Here is a 16,976-nt window from a genome sequence, read left to right as displayed (position 1 = left end):
GATGACTAAAAATGGTAATTTTTCTAAACTTGCAAAAATTTGTGAGGAGTGTCAACAATAAAAAAATGACAATAATAATTACAAAAAAGAACACCAATATAATATATATATATATATATATATAATTTTTATTTGTAATAAAACAATATTAACTTAGCATGATATTATTACTTAATTGTAATTTTATAGATATAATTAATTGTTTTATTTCATGATTTAATTGCGTATAGTGTAAATTTTTACACTTTTTAATTAAATAAAAAATAAAGAGAAAAAAGGTTACCGTAAATTCATAACTTTTGACTTTGCTTGTATTTCAAAATAAGAGTGAATACTCTTTTTGACAATAATATGGGGTTAAGATTAATATAAAGTTCTTAAAATGTAAAATTGGTATTATTTACTAATTAACGTAAGAAAATCTAGTGATAAATTAGAAAATAAATATAAGTAAGAATTACATTAAAACAATAACAAATGTAAATTATTTTCCATTTAATCATACATATTAATTATCTTTATTCCTCCTGGATAATCTTCGCAGTGTTTCGTATTATAAAAAGTAAAAGTATCATTGAACGGGGTATTGGTCCGACAATCATACTTTGGAGGAATATGGAGACAAGGTTCCAAATTGTTTTGTTGACAAGGTGGATTTGGGACAATTTTTCCATGTACATTTTGCAAAATCAATGGTTTCAAACCTGCAAGACCATTAGCAACGTACCCAAAAGTGGACCAAGTACTTGTAACCAATGCATCACACAAACCCAACAAATATATTTCGGTCCATGCCTTGATGTTGTGCATGTTATCTCCTAACTTTTGATGCTCTTCGTGACTTGGCTGATACACTTTTATTATTCCAGTGCTCAAACTTGTATTACTCTCATATATACTCTTTAGACTCTCACCATATTTCGAGTATAAAGAAACCACTAGAACAACTTTTGAGGTATTTTTCTCCAAAGGAGGTTTCATTGAGCTCTGCATGTTGAATTTTGTCAGCAACTTATTTTGATGGATGCAAGATATAGTTTCATTGATAATGATTTCTGGTGTTTGCTCGGCATTAAATACTCTAATTTGTACGCCAATCTTCTCATTTTCTTTGCCTAGGTGTGTCTCATAATATTTTCGAATTCCTTCCCAAACCTCATTTGATGGGTGAAAAAGGTAGCGTCCTAGATGGTGAAAAATAGTATCTTTGTCTGGGAACATTTTGTATAAATCTTGTCTAAAAGAGGATATCATAAAAAAAGTAGGGGCAAAATATTGATCTGCCTGTAAAATCAATATAGGAATTTTTTGAAGAAGATCTTGATTTTGATCACAATGAAAACGAGTATCACCAAGATTGTAGTTCATTAAAGTAAGAAAAATAATTGATGGCAAAAGCTCTTGTGAATTGTTTTCATTGTTATTTGTAAGCATGCTTTCAAATGTTTTAAATTGTTTCAAATCATTTGAAAAAGGAGAGTTCTTGGGCAACAACCATGAAGAATTAGGAAATGGCTCGCAAAAGAGATTTGACATATCATCGTCAAATCTAACAATAACAAGGCGGTCTGTAAGGATTGCATAAAGAAATGTTGAAACCATGGATAACATCCTGTTCCCTAAGCCATTTTCGGCTATCCAGATAACATATTTACATCTTGAATCAACATCATGTTTTTCAAATTGTGCACCCTCTTTCATGGTTTCATTGTAAGATTTAGTATTAGGTCCACAACTTTGATGAAGATGTTCATAGTTTCGTAGCTTAGATATCAAATATTTAGAAGGTTTGTAAGAAGAAGTTTTCCGGTACAAGTAAGATTCAAACCTACTAATGCACGATGCTTCACCAAATGAGGAAACTAAAAGTCCACCGAGAAGCTTGTCATCAGTGATTTTAGATAGAATTAGATTATCCTTCACATCTTCAAATAGATTATTCTTTGGACCTTTAATTACAAAAACAATAAATTAAAATCAAATAAATTCCAACAATATTAATATCAAAATAACAATGGCGTTTGAAAATAGGAATATAACTTTGAAAGATTAAACTTACCTATAGAGATTGAGTTTTGGTATGTGCAAAAAAATATGATCAAAATGGAAAAGGTCATGGAAGCTGCAACTAACAATATTTTGAAACTCTTCAAACTGTTCCCATCTGCCATCCTGATTTGATGACATGCATATACAAATCAAATATAAAATGGATAATTATGTTCATTGAAATAGCAACAAAAACATAAATACGATGAAATACAAATAAGTTTACTTACACTCTAATTTAGAATTGTATTTGATCCAAAAGAATGAAAAATCCAAGAAGGTAAATCGTACATATTTATGGAGGAGTGATGATAGTCTTTTTCTTCCAAAACAAACCAACATAGCTCATTAGGTTGCCTAACATTATTTAATAATTTGGTCATATGAAGCACTTTTTCTACCAATTTTTTTAACTTTTATTTTGTGTTCTAAAGTCAAATTATATATATCATTAGATCATGAGAATGGAAGTTACACGTACACTACAGTAGTACTAAATTAAATAATATTATGTAAATTGGTATTGTTATATTAGTAATATTAATATATAATAATGTATTATAATAATTTAAGAAGACTATTAAATAATAGTAATAATAAATATTTAACGGAAAATTAATAAAATATAATCGTAAACGTCAAAAACTCCGATAACAATTTAGAATCAAAAGTGAATATAAAAGATACATGTTACCTAATACTATATATCCTATCAATCAAAGTATCCATTTTTTACATAGGAGAGTTCTAATCTTTTATCATTCAATTATTATTATTTTTTTCTAAATTTTATCTTACAGTTTTTTTTCCCCACATTTTAGTTCCAAATTTTAAATTTTTGAACAACCTATCATTTAAATTCTTTTCGACACATTTTCCGATCAAACACATAATTTTAATCAATCGTGTTTATACAGTTACAGATATTTTTAATCACATAATGATAATATTATTAATTAATTAAAACATAATTTAGTATTAAAAAATATTACGTTATTTATTTATTTATTGAGTAAATAGACGCAGTGTGAAAGAGGAAGGGGAAAGGGGCAATGGCGGAGGGAGTGGGAGATTCAGACCCATGGCTGGGAATTGATAAGCTCTATCACCTTCTCATGTCTTTCTTTCTCACTTTTCTCTTTTACTCTTTCGCTTCTCTCACTCCATATCGCCGCCACGCTATTTCCATCGGATCTCTCTTCTCCCTCCTCGCCGGCGCCGCCAAAGAGGCCGCCGATCACCTCGGCTACTTCCACTCTTCGGGGGCTTCTGTCAGGGACGCCCTTGCCAACATCCTCGGCGTCTGCATCGCTTCCTTCGCTCTTTCTCTCTTCCCATTCTCACTCCGATCCCCTCCGCCTCATCACACGCGTGCCCTTTCCCTTGTTTGATCATGGTAACTCTTCTTTCGCTTTTTTTTTTATTTCATTTCTATTTATTTTACTCTAGGTAAGGCCACCTATGTGATGCTTAATTGCTCGTATTTTCAAATCATATATTTATGTACTTCTCTTCTATGTGCAATTCATTTTCAAACATTTCGCATCATTCGCTGTTATCTTCATTACATTTACCTCCCTCAACCGCAACTCTTCCCATTAGGTGGACCTAGCTACATTGATCAAGTTGTGTAACTCTTTGCATATGAAATCTCTGACCTCTCCAAAACGAAGGGTAAACGTTGCCACTTAGGTAGATTAAAACAGATTTTTTACGCATAATTTTATAAATCTGAGGTCAACTTTAGATACCATCAATTTGTAGCGTATAAATGACTCTAGTTCATGGTGTTAGAGTTATAGTTTTCAGCTGTTTATATGGTCTGTTGTTTTATCCATTATTAACCGCCATGGGAGGGCTACTCTCGTATTATGTATGTGTTGGAATGACAGAAGTATTGAAAATTTCACATCAATCATTTAACATCAACTAAACATATGATCTTATATAATTAGGTGTAAATCTTAATTTACTTAATCGGTTTATTGAGATTAAAAATTCAACTTAAATGTCAACTTCTTAATATAGTTTTCCTGTATCATCAAATTTGTTTCCTATATCATAAAGTTTAACACATCTTCGAGATTTTATCTACTAGGACATGAATTTGGTCGTTTTTACTAACTAATCGATCTTATTTTCATGTTCCTTTTCAGGACAAAGATAGAGAAAAAAAGGAAAAGAAATTGTATTTTTATGCACTAAACACCACTCATTTTTGCCATAATACATTAAATACACCATAGTCGTCAGCTCACATTTTATACATCTATCATTTTGACGAACCAAACTTTCTCTCTTTTTGCTTGCTTTCTACAATATTTATATATTATCATTTGAAAAAGTACGAACATCCTACAATGTTGCAGTGTCCAAGTTGGATCCTGATGACGATAGAGCAAGTCACCTTCTGAAGCTGATTGAAGCCTTTGCTTTGGCGTCATCGTCTTCTTCGGGCAGCTTCACTGCAGTGTAGGTACCTGCACCGGCTAAAGCTCCAAGTACGGGAGCTACCAGATAAACCCATATGGCTTTGTAGTTGTTTGCGGCGATGGCAGGACCTAGTGTTCTTACTGGGTTCATTGAGCCTCCTGATACTGGCCTGCAATTCAAGGTTAAGCATATTTAACCAAACTCCACTTTTTAGGGGCAATTTTAGACGACTCTACTTTGTTTCTGTGATTTGTTGAAAAAAATAGCTTTTGAGGCAGCTAAGAATTCTTTTCGATCAAGGTATGAGGCTGGGGATTTTGGATTGAAAAAGTGCTTAACAGTAAGCAATGGAGTGAGTGAAAGCTTCTTTATTTTTTACCTTGGAAGGATGAGAATGAGGCCATATATATCTTCAGAAAATAATAATCTATAATGACTTTCGTTTCTAAAGCTTAAAGTGAAAATTACAGTAAGATTTAAGCGAACCATGATAAAGAAGTGGCATATTCACCATAAGATTTAAGTGGCTGCAATTACCGTAAGCTTTACTAAAACAATGATAAATATACTCTTTCAAAGTTTATTTTAGATCAACCTTGTGTACTTCTACTTCATTCTCCTTTTTTGAACTTGTTTGCAATCCATTTTATAATTTTCGAACGGTGACTAATAGCATAGTTTTTAGAAGATTACTAGTATGTTTGAAACTCATTGAGGATAGAACAATTGTATTTCAGAAGTGAACCTGTACCTATTAAGTTTTCAAAATTCACTTTTGAAACATAAAATGTATACACTTAACGATGCTTTAAACTTAAAAGAGGGAAAAATAAATCCTAAACTCAAATCTACAATTAAATAAATAAAAAAAATTGATCAAAATTGAATGGGATCTTATATCCTATTTAACATGAAGAGACTTACTAAAGTGTAGTGTAAGATCTCAAACTGTTCAAAAAAAGACTAAAATCCTCTCTCTTTTTTTAAAGAAAATGATAGAAAAAAAAGTATCAAGTCTCTTTTCTCTTTTTTCTCACCATCTTCCTCTGATAAAAATTATGTGTGACTGTTAAATTGTGAAAACTCTATAATTGGTTCAATTTATTATACAAAAAGGAAATCTTTGTTTTCATTAGCTTGCTGATGGAATGTTCAAAAGCAAGTTACTATTTCTCAGAATTGATGTATACTAAACGTTACCTCTAAATTAGCATCTGAAATTGTAAGTGCCAGTCATTTCAGTTTGCTCTTTCAAAATTATCATTTAATTTTTAAATTTGTATGAAGCCATTCGTTTAAATTTTACCATTTACTTAAAGTTCTCACTTTTTATTTAGTTTTTAACATTATAAAAACATTCAATTCAATCTCTCCAGTTAATAAAATTGAGAAAATAAGTATCGTGAATGGCAACTTCATGAACTAATTCTGTAAATAACATGTTTTACAGTAACGAGTACATATAAGAAATCAATTTGGTAAATTTGTTTTGTTTAGTAACTTTCGTTGTTCTTTTTTAGGTACCCATGAGTAGTTAGCAGAGACATAAACGGTGACATACCCTGCTATCAGTATGTTGAGCATCACAGTAGCTCCCACCGCGATTCCCGCGAGTTCTCCCACCTGCAATTACATCCATCACGGACTTAGATGCTACACTAATCCGTATATATATATACTTGTTCTGGTTTAATCATCGATTCAAGACGTTTGGATCACGAATCGATGATTAAATCAGAACAATAATTTTATACTTATGCGTACAAATACGAATACATATACACCCTTCATACTTTATTAGCTAAAACAGGTGTCAACTCTGTTTCTGCAGAAACTGTTAATTGGTATTAAATTTGATTTATTCCCGGTAATTGTACGTTTCCAGATCTGTGCTTGATTGTTAAATAAGGGGTGGTGATGTTGCTGTTTTTATGTTCAAAGTAGGAAAATATTATTTTGTGGTTCCAAATCCTTAAAACGCGGACAAAGCATGATAATCTCACTGCAAAATAAGCATAAACTTTCATTTCATGTGCCTCAACAATAATATTTTCTGGATCTGTCGCACAACCCATCACACTTGTCTTCAACTTTCATGCATAGACTAAGATTTGAAATAATGTCAGTGTAAAAAATAAGTCCACTCCTTATCAATTTTCATCAGAGAGATTCTTTTTACATGCATGAAATTTAACGTATACAAACACTAACCGGTTTTGGATTAATATATATAACCTTTTGTAGATTAAAATTGAATTCAGTTTTGTTAAAAGTTTATGTGGCAGGAGTGTCCAAAAGTTTATGGAATCACGAAAAGTACTTTTTTTTTTTTTGTTTTTCCCTGATAAAACAAAACTGTTCCTCTGTCATCAATCAGACATCATGGTCATGGAACATAAACAAAAAAACCACGTGTAAGGAGACAGAGAGAGAAAAGAAAAATAGACTCACAGCTCTGGTGTCGGTGGCGACTGCAGTGACAACGAACATGAGATTGAAGGCAATAATGAACTCCAAAGCAAAAGATTGGCCATATCCCCCGGAAGGAACGGTGACTCCACCACTCATGAAAGGGTGATAAACCCCTTTCAGAGCAAATGCGGCACAAATCGATGCCAAAACTTGTGCACCAATATACATAGGCACCTGCAGTATTATATATATCAATGAAGATGAACCTGTTTTTTCGTAGAAAAATAATTAACTAAGATAAGAGTTGTTGTACTTACATGCTTCCAGGGGAAGTGCTTCAATGCAGCGAAGGAAAGGGTGACAGCAGGGTTGAGATGAGCACCGGAGATGTGGCCGGTGGCGAGGATGACGATCATAACGGCGAGACCGGTGGTGGCAGCGCAGCCTATGAGGGTCTCGGAGCCGTTAGTCTTCTGGTTGACAATGGCGGCGGCAGTGGCGGCGAACATGAGAATGAAGGTGCCGATGAACTCAGCACCGACCTTTCTTGCTAGAGGGACAGTAGGAGGCGGTGGCAAAGAGCAGGAGACGGGTGGTAATGCTCCATCTTCTATGGTCCAATCCTCCACAGTGAAGCATCTACAACTCTTGAGAAGCGATTTCTTGTTATTACCATTATTAGTCCTATTGGTGAAACCTCCAAAAAGAGGTGCACCAGGAGTTCCTGGGGTGGCAGGTGTTGAAGGGATTTCGTCATTGTTGTCCATACCCCACAAAGAGAGATGAGAAATGTTTGTGTGTGGTGAGAAGAGAAGAGATGAGAGGCATGTGTATATATAGTGGTTGGTTGAGTTGATTGCAGAATGAGAAAGGAAAAAGGAGTGAGTGAAGAAGTGCAGTGGTAGGGTAGGCATATTAACAAATGGATGGTGGGACATTGAAGACTCCAGGTTCAATTCAGACAACAGTCGCAAACTTCGGGCATCAGTCACTCAATTCTTTTCCAATTCTAAGTATTTGGGACAACCTCTGTAAGATCATTTCCGACCATTTCTCGTGCTTTCAATGGATACAAATATAAAAAAAGACTGAAATATGTTTTCAGTCACTATATATCAGTGCCTAAATTATAAGTCCTCGTAACTAAACGACGACGGTATAAAAATTTACTGACGTAACTAACAACGTACTTTTATGTTCATGTGTTTGTGTTGATAAGTGTGTATCCATGTTAGCATATGGACACACATGTAGCAATTTTGTGATGTCTTATTATGAGAATTGGATCTTTTTTATTTTAAAGTTCGAATATCTTTCTGTTCTTAGACCTTAAAAACGAATGAACTAATCTTTAATCAAAAGAAAATAAGAATTTATTAATATTATAAACAATATCGTCATATGTGTGTTCACGTGTTGACTTAAACACACAAATAACATCGTTAATTAATCATGTCAAATACTTAATTTTGATAAATTATAATAAATATGTCTATTTATTTTTAAACTTTGGAAATCACGTACTATCAACAAGTTTAAGATAAAAATAAAATTTAATTTTATATTATAGATCAGAAACTAAAACATACTTAATCCATATAAAAATAATATTTTTCCCTCAATTATTGATTGAGAATTTATCTCTGACTTTATAAGAAAGTTGAACAATAAGTTAAAAAGGAAAGACACCAAAATATATTATCTTAAATTTTTAATCGAAGGTGGTGTGTAGTATTTGCACTAAAAATTTCCTAATTAATTGAAAAAACAAAACATGTAATTTTAAAATGCACTATTATTTCTGAATTACATATTTTCTTCTTGGATTGACTCTATTTAATTTCGTCTACGTAATGGTGGTTTGAAAAAAATAGTTATTTATTCTCTGAATTTAAAACTATAACCTAATATTAGGATGAAAAATAAAAACAAAATATCATACAGACAAATGTGGATTTTGTAGGCAAATGTGATTCTCCCACCACAATATAAATAACATGAAAAATTAAAATTAAAAAATTTTGCGGACATCATAGATGATCCATTTGTACTATCTCACAAAATTAAAATTAAAATTAAAAAATTGTACTATCTTACGAAATATTTTGTTTAGCTTTCAAAAAAAAATAGTCTATAAATAGTTATTATTTTTCAAGTATAAAAAGACAGAAAAAAGTACAATAAGAAAAATAAACTAATGGGATGTAAGTAAATAATAAAACGGGAAAAGAGAAAACAATTGTATGTATATAAGTGGAAAATATGAGTTCCATGGTGCAGTGTACCTACGAAATTTTGAGATGACATTAAAAATCTTGGTAACTGGGTGACATATATACACCTTTGACAATGTTGTGTTAGAAATCAGTATGTAAATGTTTTTTACGTAGGTCCAATGATATTTCATAAATGTGATGAAAAGATTGCAGTTTTAATTTGAATTTGTTTTTGGCTAGTTAGTGTCCTCCTAATGATAAAAGCAAAGACAAATACGCATATTTATTGGTGGAGAGTAAAAGGAAGAGAGGGTTCTGGTTGTGGTTCTGGCAGCAATTATGGAATGCTATCTGCAAAACTGATGAATATGACCCATCAACCACAAGCTTTGTGGGTAGCATGCATCGAAGATTTCATGGCGATCATTGTTGTGTTACTGCTCCAGAATCAGCATAATGATTAATGAGATTTATGTCTCAACTCTGAAACTGTTTGCTGTCATTTTGAAACATCAAATCATACAGGGATAGAGAGAAAGAAGACCCTAAAAGTGTCTTCCTCCAAGTAACTATGCGTAGGGGGCACCAATTCTTTTCTTGTCTTAACATTTGTGGTTTTCTTCCTCTTTCATGTCCTTTTCGATTCTGGGAATTTATCAATAATTATCACCAAATGCCCCTCGTACTAACGTTAATTATCAATCTGGTTTTACTTCTCAAATTCATGCTTCAGATAACTTACTGCAGCTTAGTTGACTAAAATTGAAACCAGAATTACCTGTGATACAATAAAATAGCATATATAATAGATCATAAGATGTTGGTTAGTGTTGGGTTTGTTCGAGAGATATCATTACGAACATACATTACCGTTGAGACATTAGTACAAATCACACATAAGATATTGACACTATTTCTGATCTAAAATTTTAAAACAATGTATCTTTTTTCATTTTTACTTAATGTGAAACTTAGATTCATTAATAAATTTTTAATTATGTGTGTTAGAAGTGGGGTTTAAGCCCACAAAACCGGCTTGTAAGGTGAAGATTGCACCCACTTATATATTGTGTCTTATCTCTAGTCGATGTAGGATTTTCAACACACCTCCTCACGTAGTCCCTTAACGGCCCGATATCGAGTGGAACAGAATATTTAAGAAAGTTCACTAGGATAAGCTCTAACTTGGCTCTAATACCATATTAGAGGTGGACTTTTTAAGTCTAACTCAATTCCATAAAACCGGCTTATAAAGTGAGAATGGCACCTTATCTCTAATCGATGTGAGACTTTCAACACTTTGAAAAATATGTAGGGTGGGATTGATTTAGGAATGAAGAGGAGGTGAATTTGAAAGGCAGTGCATGAATTACAATATTGAAAGGTGGGACTCCAACAAAAGATGAAATTAAGATTGGTCAAAATGAGTTGGCATTTTGTATCATTTTGTCCTCCACTTGACGCACTCCACATCACTTGGTCAACTTACTTCAAATATAGAATTCTGCCTGCACACGCTATGTACCATGTTGTTTCAATGTGCACCGTTCCTTTTTCTCTTTTCTTCTCTCATTGGTTTCAATAATGTTCTCCCTTTAATTTTAGCTAATTGTGTTATAAACCAAAAAGCTGATTTGACTCAAACAAGATACCTTAGACGTAGGAAACTGCACCTATAAAAAAATATGCAGATTCTGCAGGCGCAACAGATAAGTTAACAACAACTATTTCCATGACACACAACATAATGCATGCTCGTTGTTTATAAACCACAATTTCTCAAAATGAGTCTTCAATCAAGCATGTTGGCAGTGCTAATAAAGTTAACTCAGAAAGAAACCTTTCGCGTTTCATTTCACCATATATGTCAAAATGGCCCGCATACAACAACGCTTAATTATTACCTAAGTTTTTTGGTGTTGAAGGAAATTTCAGTGTCATTCCCTACTCATTAATCATGAGTTTTACAGTGTGCTAACACTCACTTTGACACAAGAGAAAACAAAAAAAAGTAGTGACTCTAATTGCTCCACGTTTCGCCCTCACATTTGATTGCTTGGAACCAGGTGTGAGGATGACTGAAATTTTGGCCCCACGCCATTGCCAAACCTTATGAATCAGTTAACACTCAATAACTAGCATTGGTGGTTTAACCTCAAACTCAAACATGTATCGATACGGATTGTTATTTAGCCAAACCAACCAAAGAGACAACCTCGTATGTTATCGAAAACAGAGTTCAATTCACAAAAAGAAATTGATTATACTCTCATTCAAAACCTTAAGACGATAGATTTATGGAACTTCGGTGTAATGAAAAAAGGAAGTGAAAGAGAAGGGCCAGAAAATTAACATGATGCAGAAGTGGAGAGCATATGATTAAGTGCAATTCTTATTATTATAATTCTAAGAAAGAAAAGACAAAAGATGAGAGAGAGTTAATGGGTTGTTGAATACATAAGCCTTCCCTGGCTGTTACTAATACAGAATTTCTCCACTAATCAGAAAAAAGAGAATGCCCAATAACTCTGACTTAGGTTATTTATTTGGTGTGGTCTTCGGATAAAGATTCTGCTTTGAAGATAATGTAAATATGACATATTCCAACTTCATCATAGCCAACACTTTATCTAACTTAGTATATGTTTTTTATATTTCAATTGCTTCCAACATATTATTATACCCTTTCATTATTTCTTTTATCTTGATACTTTCATTATTTACATTATAAGTATTCTCTTTTCAACTCATTAATGTTAAAATATTTAATTAAGGACTTTACGCATTATCTTTTCAATGGTGCATATCAAACTCTTTTATTGATATGTATTATAATGAAAGAGACATAGGTAAGTAATATGACATATGTCTTGATTATATAATTGAATAAATTATCATTTGGATAGTGCTGCTTAATTTTTATAAACAACTTTTTCTTTGCTTCATTTTTAATAGCTTGGGTAAAATTCAAAATTACAATTTGATAAAAATAAAGCATTTTTTTTTCAATTTTGCATTTGCGAAAATGTTGATGACCTCCTGAAAACTAAAATACATATAATCTTAAAGTGAGAATTAAGTAATTAAAATTATACATCGACAATAATTGAGGATTCAACTCGTTAAGAATAAAAGACAGTAGTTAATTAAAAATTGAAAATCTCGTTAAACCAACATTTTATATCTTCCGTTGCTATAATAATCATTCAACTTTGTTTAGTTCGCTATAATCATTCATCAACTTTAACAAGTGCAACGCATGATGATGAAAAAAAAGGACAGATTGTAATCTATGTCCATTATATTTTCAATAATTAAAATATCATAAAATTTAAAATAAGTAAAAGAAAAAAAAAGAAACAACTTTGAATTTAATTCAAACTTCAAGAAGTCTTGATCACACATTAAAAAATAAAGTTCCAAAATAACTAAAGAAGGTGTTAAAAAATAAACTACTATTATCAAAATGAAATATAAATTAATTTGTATTTAGTGATTTTTATGCCTAAAATTTGTTTAACCAAATATCTAAATTAATACTTTAATTTGTATTTAGTGATTAATATTTAGTAAAATAAGTGAACACTTAACCCATGATAAATCAATCAGAATTAAAAAAAATTATAAATCATAGAAAAAGTGATAAAAAAGTGAAGTAAATTAAATTGACTTATTTTTACCTTATAACCAAATTAGTTCACTTTCACAATCTTACCTTTTTAATCTTAATTGAGTGATATTAAATATTAGGGTTAAATATGTTTTTGGTCCCTCAAGTTTGAGCGAAATTTGGGTTTAGTCCCTCATCAAAACTTTTGACCAATTTAGTCCTTCGTTTTCCAAACTGCGTGAATTTAGTCCTTTTAACCAAATTTTGTTAAGTTTATCTGACATTTCAAACGCATTTCATGATAGTATTTAAATTATATATACTGTTTGACACATTTTTGCTTCAATGTTAACTTAAATACTATCATGAAATGCACTCGAAACGTTAGATAAACTTAACAAACTTTGGTTAAAAAGACTAAATTCACGTATTTTGAAAGATGAATGACTAAATTGGTCAAAAGTTTTGATGAGGGACTAATTCTAAATTTCGCTGAAACTTGAGGGACCAAAAACATATTTAACCCTAAATATTATAAGATCAAAAAACATGTTTTACAATTTTAAGACGCTAAAAAATTCCTTACATTGTAAATGACAAGAAATTTGTTCAAGAAAGTGAATTTAAAAGCAGAAGAAAATAAAATGGATTTTTCAACCCTTTCTTATTATGAATCAATGAACCGTTCAAAATCTCACTTGAGGTTTAGAAAAACATAAATGGGCTCGCTCAGCCCATTAGGTTAAATGGTTTATCGCAAAGCAATCCATACTTAAAAGGTATATACTTTTTTGTAAAAATAAAAAATAAAAATTTAGTTTTACTTTCCAATTCTAGGGATGGTGCGAGAATAATAAGCACTAACACATTAGTTTTCAACACACCACTTATTATTTATTGAATTTTACTAAAACGTTTTGTTTATATCAAAATTATAATTTTATTCAATTTTATATGACAGTAAATTGTTTAGTAATACTATTATTTATAATATATATTACTACATAAATAGTAAATAGTGACCAATTTGGTGATTAGGTTTGTAGTCCAAAAAATCAGGAAAGGTTTTTCTTCCTCTTGTGATATGTGATTTGTTGGTAGTTACTACTGAAATTAACAATGGATTAGTAGTATACAATAAGAAATGCATATTTATATTTTAAGTTTGTAATTATTAATTTAAATTATAGTAAAAAGTAAATTTTAATATTTTATAATTTATTTTAAAATTAATGAAAAATTAAATTTATTAATAGATATAAAATATTATTGAGTAGACAAATAAGGAAGTGAAAATTTTTCAAAACAAATTATCATTATTTAAGGACCAATATAGTGATATTTTTTATATTTATATATTTGACCACTAAATTGATTTTTATGTAAAGTGGTTATTAAATTAGTTTCGACACTTGGTTACTAAATTAGTTTCAACATAATTTATTTTCATATAATTTGTTGTTAAATATTTTATATATATTTAAAAACTAAATTGGTTTATAAATTACAACCGAATTGGTACCTAATATTAGCTCCAATATTTATAATTATTTTTAACTATAAATTGGTTCTAAATGAATTAGTAACCGATTTTATCATTTAAGTAACAAATAATTTAGTTTCTAAAACAAAATTTTCTTTTAGTGCTAAATATGTCTTTGTCAAACGTGAAAATAATAAATTTATACTTGATTTTCAAAAACGGAACAAACACTGGGAAAAAAATTGATTTTTCGTTTTAAAATGAGAAAGGAAATTACAGACAGAACCTAGTTTCTAAAGTATTATCAAGTACACAATAAATAAAGTCCTTGACAGAATAAAACCCAATTTGATTATAATTAAAAAAATAAAATTAGGTCTTCATATAAATATAATAATTAGAGGTGAGTAAGTGGTAGGTCTAAAATGTTTAAGATATGTTTCCAATTTTTTTTAAGTGGATTGAATAAGTTAGTCCAAAAATTTAATAGGTTAAACCTAAAATTATCTTTATTTATAAATTTTTTTTAAAATAGAGTCTGTTATTCGTAAGATATCTGTCCACCCTACCCTAATAATCAACTTATTTTATGATATAAAATTTATTTCTATTTATGGTCAATTTAGAGTAATTTATTCACGTCAAATAATGCGATTTCATTAGCTCAATAGAATTATTTGAAAAATTAAAATTTAATTTAACCATATATTTATAAAATTAAAATCTTAATCAATTTTCAATTATGTTAGCAGATTAAAGCTACAAGTAAAATTTTAAATTTTATTTAATGCAAAAATTAAAACAAAGAGGGACCATTCGGGCTTTTCAGCCCAAATTGTTAGGGTTTAGGGTTTCACATATAAATGCCCAACATTTTTCTCTGTTATTTTCGTATCAGAAGCAGAATCAAAGAACTAGGGTTTGAGTTCGGCGGCTAACTCCTCAAGGTCTCTCTTCCCTCGTCTTCTCCGTGACTGTTCTCTTTGCGTATTGTCGTCGTGTTTGCACAACTTCTGATTTATATTGTTGTTTTTATTTTCGCAGGAAGCAAAAAGTGTCATTTGAATTCAACAAGGAAAGATGTCAGGGTATGCTCAATTATTCCTTAGGGATCTTCTTAATTGGTTTATGGATGCAACTCTCTGCCCCCTTGATTTTTTATTCAATATTTAGTAGAAATGCCTATCATGTTATTGTTGCCTGAGAATGGTTCCTTCAGCATGATAAGTTTGATAATGAAGATATACATAATAATTACAATGTCTTGTCGTAGTTGTACCTTGCCTTGAGGTTCGATTTGGTAGTTTCGATTTTCGATCTTAACACATCGATGGTTAAAATGAATTAAGTGGAGTCCGATTTCCACTTTGATTCACTCCTAACATGATTCTTTGTGGTGAATATTAATGAAGTGAAGTATCTGCGATCGTTTATTATAGTACCGGGCAGTTTTGACATTTTGTTGCGGCATTTAACTTGATTTACAGAGAACTGAATGAGAACGCTGCCCCTTAGTCTTGATTAGAAGTTAAGGAGACGAGGAAAACTAAATGTATTATGTATTACATATTAGTATAAAAATATTATTTGTAGATGCAACTGGTAATACTTGTTCACATGCTTCTAATATTATGTGCATTGCTCAACTCTTTTTTTCTGGTAGCCTTTCTTCGGTGAGTTTAAGATTCTTGTATGGGTTTCTACTGACTGTTTAGAGTACTTTTACTATGCAGTGAAGAGGTAGCTGTTGCAGCTGAGGCACCTGCTTCCATTCCCGGGGAGCCCATGGACATCATGACTGCTTTACAGCTTGTGCTGAGAAAATCTCTTGCTTACGGTGGACTTGCAAGAGGTCTTCATGAAAGTGCCAAGATCATTGAGAAGCATGCTGCACAGCTCTGCGTTCTAGCAGAAGATTGTGACCAACCTGATTATGTGAAACTGGTTAAGGCCCTTTGCGCCGAGCACAATGTTAGCCTTTTGACAGTTCCAAGTGCTAAGACCCTTGGGGAATGGGCTGGTGTAAGTGCCTTAGACACTCCAAACCATTTTACTTAAATTTGTTGTAACATTTCTTTACTACCAACCAATTCCCAAATTCAGCTGGTGATGTTCACAAGGATTTTATTGTTTTTAAACATCAAACCACAAATGGGGTCTTGTTGCATGGTATTCTTGTAACATTTTTTGTTGAATATTTTTGTTGCAGTTGTGTAAGATTGATTCAGAGGGAAAGGCCAGGAAGGTAACTGGTTGCTCATGTGTGGTTGTTAAGGTATGGCTTCAAGGCTTGTATTTGAACTGATGTTTTGGAGTGCATTTCATGTATGTGGATGTTTATGTATTTGCATTTTTGCAGGATTTTGGTGAGGAACATGAAGCCTATAATGTTGTTCTGCAGCACGTGAAAGCTAACTAAGTTAAATGCCTGGATTTGTGGGTTTCTGTTTGGTGCTATTTTATTAGTCTGAGGAATATTTTTGTCTCTGGAGTATCTGCATAGGGATTTTGACGATTTACAAGCATATCAATTCTCATTGTTGTTTAGTGAATGGATTTTTATTACTATTGATTTTCAGTGTTTTTTTACATAGACATGTTGAGTCAATTGCTTTAACTTCAACGAATCAACTTATGTTAATAGGGTTAGGATCTCGATAATGATACTACACATTGCTAACGTACTGGGTTAGGACTATCATTAAGTTACGAATCAACAATCCCCTAAAATTCACGAGCATTTTCCTATTGCCAGCCCAGTTACGTAGTGAAA

The 16,976-nt window shown here is 31.4% G+C and overlaps 4 protein-coding genes across 5 annotated transcripts; 2 read left to right on the top strand and 2 right to left on the bottom strand.

Moving 5' to 3' along the window:
- Positions 1–462: 462 nt before the first annotated feature.
- Positions 463–2,399, bottom strand: LOC146886578 (galactoside 2-alpha-L-fucosyltransferase-like). Of its 2 annotated transcripts, XM_085673594.1 has the most exons (3): positions 2,280–2,399; positions 2,060–2,172; positions 463–1,949 (listed from the first exon to the last, which is right to left on the bottom strand). In XM_085673594.1, exons 2-3 carry the CDS (start codon positions 2,169–2,171, stop codon positions 496–498), a joined length of 1,566 nt encoding a protein of 521 aa, XP_085529720.1. In that variant the 5' UTR covers position 2,172; positions 2,280–2,399; the 3' UTR covers positions 463–495. The 2 variants fall into 2 exon arrangements, with proteins under 2 accessions (XP_085529720.1, XP_085529721.1); XM_085673595.1 differs by lacking the exon at positions 2,280–2,399 and having other exon boundaries at positions 2,060–2,273.
- A 669-nt stretch (positions 2,400–3,068) lies between these two features.
- On the top strand, positions 3,069–4,781 carry LOC114185355 (uncharacterized). Its single transcript, XM_028073026.2, has 2 exons — positions 3,069–3,445; positions 4,419–4,781. The coding sequence occupies exon 1, from the start codon at positions 3,102–3,104 to the stop codon at positions 3,438–3,440; it is 339 nt and encodes a 112-aa protein (XP_027928827.1). The 5' UTR covers positions 3,069–3,101; the 3' UTR covers positions 3,441–3,445; positions 4,419–4,781.
- Positions 4,216–7,721, bottom strand: NIP6;1 (NOD26-like intrinsic protein 6;1). The gene is made up of 4 exons (XM_028073025.2): positions 7,212–7,721; positions 6,934–7,128; positions 6,044–6,105; positions 4,216–4,651 (listed from the first exon to the last, which is right to left on the bottom strand). The coding sequence occupies exons 1-4, from the start codon at positions 7,659–7,661 to the stop codon at positions 4,453–4,455; spliced, it is 906 nt and encodes a 301-aa protein (XP_027928826.2). The 5' UTR covers positions 7,662–7,721; the 3' UTR covers positions 4,216–4,452.
- Positions 7,722–15,012: 7,291 nt separating this feature from the next.
- LOC114185712 (small ribosomal subunit protein eS12-like) lies at positions 15,013–16,792 on the top strand. The gene is made up of 5 exons (XM_028073588.2): positions 15,013–15,150; positions 15,248–15,291; positions 15,937–16,225; positions 16,413–16,478; positions 16,563–16,792. The coding sequence occupies exons 2-5, from the start codon at positions 15,284–15,286 to the stop codon at positions 16,620–16,622; spliced, it is 423 nt and encodes a 140-aa protein (XP_027929389.1). The 5' UTR covers positions 15,013–15,150; positions 15,248–15,283; the 3' UTR covers positions 16,623–16,792.
- The last annotated feature ends 184 nt before the right edge of the window (positions 16,793–16,976 follow it).

This window comes from Vigna unguiculata, chromosome 5 (assembly GCF_037176805.1).
Source record: "Vigna unguiculata cultivar grain cowpea cultivar isolate G323 ecotype 2 chromosome 5, ASM3717680v1, whole genome shotgun sequence".
In the NCBI taxonomy this organism is placed as follows: Eukaryota; Viridiplantae; Streptophyta; class Magnoliopsida; order Fabales; family Fabaceae; genus Vigna; species Vigna unguiculata.
The sequence above is the reverse complement of the archived record's forward strand: the minus strand, read 5'-3'. Positions and strand labels throughout refer to the sequence as shown.